Here is a 5,155-nt window from a genome sequence, read left to right on the forward strand (position 1 = left end):
TAATATTGTACAGTCTATAACGGCTGAATTTTTTGTTTTTTTAAACAAGTGGAGGGGGGCTTATATAGACAGAAAGCAAACTGCCTTTTTCCATTTCTTTACATATTTAACTATAAGTGTAGGGTGTAATATACATCCAAAGACGATGGCTGCATTGCCAATATGCATAGATGGAGAGGAAGACAATCTGTTTTGTGTGTAGAATAAATGAAGGCCTACCAGGAATTAAACTGTTTTTTGGATAATTTATTACCTCTACAATTAGATTACTTATCTATGAAACAGTTGGAGCACTAAATTGGGTTATTTTAGGCCCCAAAACATTGATTTTGCAACAAAATAGCAAAACAAAACCAAACCAAAACACGCAATGGCGGTTTTGCAAAACCAAAACCAAAACACGACGGTAATCCAGATCCAAAACTGAATCCAAAACCAAAATACGGGGGTCTGTGACCATCTCTAGTTCTAACCCTCAATGTGCAGTGATGCGGGAGCCTTGTGAAGCCTTATAGATAAAAAATTTATAATAATATGTTTAAATAGCATTTTATCCCATCAGCATGTGTGCATAGTATGTACAATGTGTCCCACCATGTAAAATCAATATAAAGGTTATGCCCTTAAGATCGCTACCATGCAGTATAGTATATCTTCCGCAATAACCAAACCTGTACAGTATTTATCCCACAAGTGGTGATGTCTTATATTTCATTATTCCTCTATGTTACACTGAGATATTTTAAATTATTCTAATGAGGGGAATATATCACTAGTGAACCTGCTTGTCAGACCATCAAATTAAAAATTATCATACGTTTTTTAAATTTATTCTTTCATTCGTTCATCCATTCATTCATCCATTTGTGCGCTCATTTGTTTGTTTGTTCATTCATGCATTCATTCATTCACTCATTCAATTATTCAGTGCCCAGGCAGGATAGATTTTGTGGAATTGATAGTTCAGGCAAGGTTTGAGAAATTAACATCTAGAATAATAATCAATTGTTTTATCTGAAGAGATAGTTGGATTTGTTATTGTTTTCTAGCTCATTATATTTTGTGGTATCATCTCACTTAGATTGCAAGCCCAGGGAACAACACTTTTCTCTTGATAATGCAGAACAAATTGCCTTACATCAGGCACTTTTTAATAAATAAACTATATATACATACAAACTATATATACATCTCCGAACTCTGGGTTTTGTTTAATGCAGTATGTACAGACTTAAAGACGCTCGGAAGGGCAAATACGCTGTTTAGTATCACTCTAGTAGTCCACTGCATCTGTTTTGCAAAGTGAAATATTACCTCCTTACTTCATTATAGATAGCTAAACTCCTGTTAGGATAAAACATTTTGATCATATTTTTCTGTATCTCTTTTGTCTTTATACCATATATTATTGGATTTAACATGGACGGAAAGATCAGGTATATGTTTGACAGAAGGATTTGGGTTGAAGAAGCTGTGTGTTCCCCAAACCTCTGAGACACAAAAGAGAAGAGAGCCGGGATATAAGTCACAAGCATGACGCAGACATGACTGACGCATGTGCTCCAAACTTTATGCCTGGCCTCTTGTGAAGGAAGCTTCAGAACGGTCTTCACAATGATGGAATAGGACACCGTGATGAATATAGAATCTACTCCCACCACCAGCAGTGCAACTATTAACCCATATACAATATTAATTCTGATGTCTGCACAGGAAAGTTTGGCAACAGCGATGTGTTCACAATATGTGTTTTCGATAATGTTACTCTTGCAAAATGGCAACCTCTTCACCAGAAACGGGTGAGGAAATATCAAGAGTGTACCTCTCATGGCCACCAACAGTCCAATTTTTGCGACAACTGGACTGGTTACGATGGTGGAATATCTCAGTGGGTGGCATATTGCCACGTAACGGTCAAAGGCCATGGCCAAGAGGACAGACGACCCCATGATGGAAATGGAATGTACGAAGAACATCTGGACCAAGCAGCCCTCAAACGAGATCTCTCGATGATCGAACCAGAAGAGAAACAGCATTTTAGGAAAGACAGAATTTGACTGGACAAGGTCAGTGAACAATAACATAGAGAGAAAGAGGTACATGGGCTGATGGAGACTTTGCTCTTTCTTTATGATGAGTAGGACGCTGACATTAGCCAGGAAGGTTACCATGTAAATAAAACAAATGGGCACAGAAAGCCACCCATGTAGACCTTCCAGTCCCGGAATTCCAATCAGGATGAAAGAAGAGACACTAAAGTTAGTATTAGCCATTCTTACAGTACGATTATTAACAGATTAAATACAATTATTCTAATGTGATAAAACAGTTCCAAATATCTTCATTTAACTTCTGTCAATGTAACCAGGAGCAGGGAATCATAACGGATACGGTTTGTAATTATCTTCTCCCAACAGTTGAGATTTAGAGTTATGTCACACAAAGTACACCTACAAAAAGACAGAGGAATAATTAGATTTTATATAAAGTATGAACCTTATCTTATTGTTCCCTCTCTTTCTTAATCTTGTTTACTTTCCTGTCACTCATTAATTAGACATTTTTTTAAAAAAACCCTTCTAAGCAGAAAACCAGACCACCCTGCGATAACAATAATTCTGACCTTGTAAATGTCTCCTGTTTGCTACATTATGCAATTAATTTCTACATACCTATTTTTGCTGATTATATATTCGTAGATGAACTTTGTCTTCAGGAAAATACATTTCTAACGTGAACATTTACACTCCTAAGTAAATGTGTTGAATGTTGGAAACATTAGCCATATTCTTGTCATTGCTTCTCATTATAGTACAGAAAGAATTAATTATGTAATCAAATAATCCCAGTGTGTGCTGAGTCTGCAGTGTGTGGTAGTGAAATTATAATGTTCTTCTACAGGGAAGTCAGTATAAGCAAGACAGACATTGCTTAAAGTTTCAGTTATAAAAAAATAAAGTAAATAGGTTTAGTTTAGCTGAGTTTACAAAATGTCACTAGGAAAAATATATTTTTTAATTATCAATATATGCAAACAAACGTACATTTAAAATAAAATGTAATTAATGTGATTGCACCATCAAATTATGTGATAATATCACAATCTGTGCAGTGTGTTTTCCCTCTACCTGTCTCTCTCTCTCCCTCTCTCTCTTTCTCTCCATCTCCCTCTCTCACTCTCCTTTCCCTCTCTCTCCAACTGTCTGCATCTCTCTTTCACTCTCTCCCTTTCTCTGACTTCCTCCCTGTCTTCCTCTCTCTGCTTCTCTCTCTTTCTCTGCCTCTCTCTCCCCCTCTCTCCCTCTTTCTCTATCTCTCTCTCTCCATCTCTGTTTTTCTCACTCTCTCTCTTTATACATATCCCTTTCTCTGACTTTATCTCTCTATAACTCTCCTCTCTCTTTCTTTCCTTCTCTCTCTTTCTCTCTCTCTCTCTCTTTCCCTCCTTCTCTCTTTCCCTTTCTCTTTATTCCTCTTTCTCTTTATTTCCCCCTCTCTTTCTCTCTCCCCCTCGCTCTCCATCTCTCTCTCTCTCTCCTTTCTTTATGCCCTCTATCTTTTACTCTCCCTTGATCTCCCTCCTTCCATCACTGCTTTTCTCAGATTTCCTTTAATTCTCCATCTCTGCCTATCTATCTATCTATCTATCTATCTATCTATCTATCTATCTATCTATCTATCTATCTCCCCCTCTCTCTCTCTCTTTCTTTCTCTCCCTCTCTTTCCTCCATAACTCTCTCTTTCTTTCACTTTCTCTCCTTCTGTTTCTCTATCCTTCTCTCTCTCTTTCTCTTTTCCTCTATCTCTCTCTCTTTCTCCCCTCTCTTTTTCTCTTTCTCTTTCTCTCCCTCTGTATCTCTTTCTCTCTCTCTCTCTTTTCCTTTCTCTTTCTCTCTCTCCTTTTTGCTCTATTCTTTCTCTCTTTCTCTCCCTTGATCTACCTCCTTCTCTCTCTGCATTTCTCTGATTTCATCTCTCCTCAATCTCTCTCTTTCTTTCTTTCTTTCTTTATTTCTTTCTTTCTTTCTCTTCCTCTGTTTCTCTGTCTTTCTCTCTCTTCCTTTTCCTCTCTCTCTCCCTCTATCTATCTCTCTCTCTCTCTCTCAATCTCCTTCTTTCTCTATTCTCTCTCTACATTTCTCTGATTTCCTATCTCTCTCTCTCTCTCTCTCTCTCTCTCTCTCTAATAACTGTCTTGAAGTGCAGACAGTAATTGACTAAACAATGAACATTATTAATATAATTGATACATAGAAATCCACAGAAGGTCAGTAGTAAGCTATGGCTGTAGACTGAGAGTAACCCAGCAGATACAGCAGAACGAGTAGTAGTAAGAAGACAAGTCATATCCCAGGAAAACTGAGGTAAATATAGATATGATATAGATACAATATTTTGGCTGCACAGTTGCACAGGCGGCAGAATTGTTATCTTAGAACAATGGGGTATTGAGTTTGATTCTGACCAGGGCCCTGTCTGTGTGCAACTTGTGGGTTCTCTACATGTCTGTGTGGGTTTTTGACAAAAATATCTTTCAAAATATTGAACCATAATGCTGGTATGTGATAGGGAATTTAGTCTATAAGCTCCACTGTGGTTGGGACTGAAGTGAATGAATAAATAAATAATAATATAAATATTTACTGTACAGTGTTGTATAATATGTAGACATTATATAAATAAAGGTCAATAATAACAAGGTTATAATTTTATTCCCTGTACAGTAATCACTCTTATTCCTGGAGAATAAACCAGTCACACTCACTAATAACACAGACTGCTGCCTGGTATATCAGACTGTAAGTTATATGTAATATGTCTACAAGTGCAGTAAATCAGTACAGAACCCCCAAACTAGCTCCCGCTCAGCCCAGTAACACAACTGCAATTTGATGTGAAATTCAGTGCTCACCGCGGTACAGAAACACCAGACGACGTCAACTTTCTCGTGAACATTCAACATTCAGTTTGTGTTAATAGAATTGAGGTATCATTATAAAGCTGCTGTATTCCCTCTGGGGAGATCAGAGCACTGGAGAGAAGAGTGTGAACATTATTGTACATCTGTTATGTGCAATTATAATTCATATGTGAGTCTGTTGGGTTTGTAATGTGCAGCTTGGGACACACATACATCCAGGGTCTCCTAATGGCA

At 37.4% G+C, this 5,155-nt stretch overlaps 1 protein-coding gene across 1 annotated transcript; it reads right to left on the reverse strand.

Annotated features, from left to right (window-relative positions):
• Window positions 1–1,310: 1,310 nt before the first annotated feature.
• On the reverse strand, window positions 1,311–2,273 carry LOC142139744 (olfactory receptor 52P1-like). The gene has a single exon (XM_075197613.1). It carries the CDS (start codon window positions 2,271–2,273, stop codon window positions 1,311–1,313), a length of 963 nt encoding a protein of 320 aa, XP_075053714.1.
• Window positions 2,274–5,155: the final 2,882 nt, after the last annotated feature.

The sequence above is a fragment of the Mixophyes fleayi genome, chromosome 2, assembly GCF_038048845.1.
Source record: "Mixophyes fleayi isolate aMixFle1 chromosome 2, aMixFle1.hap1, whole genome shotgun sequence".
Classification (NCBI taxonomy): domain Eukaryota; kingdom Metazoa; phylum Chordata; class Amphibia; order Anura; family Limnodynastidae; genus Mixophyes; species Mixophyes fleayi.

Coding starts and splice junctions, on each gene's coding strand:
- LOC142139744 (XM_075197613.1), bottom strand. CDS start 2,273: ATGGCTAATACTAACTTTAGTGTCTCTTCTTTCATCCTGATTGGAATT.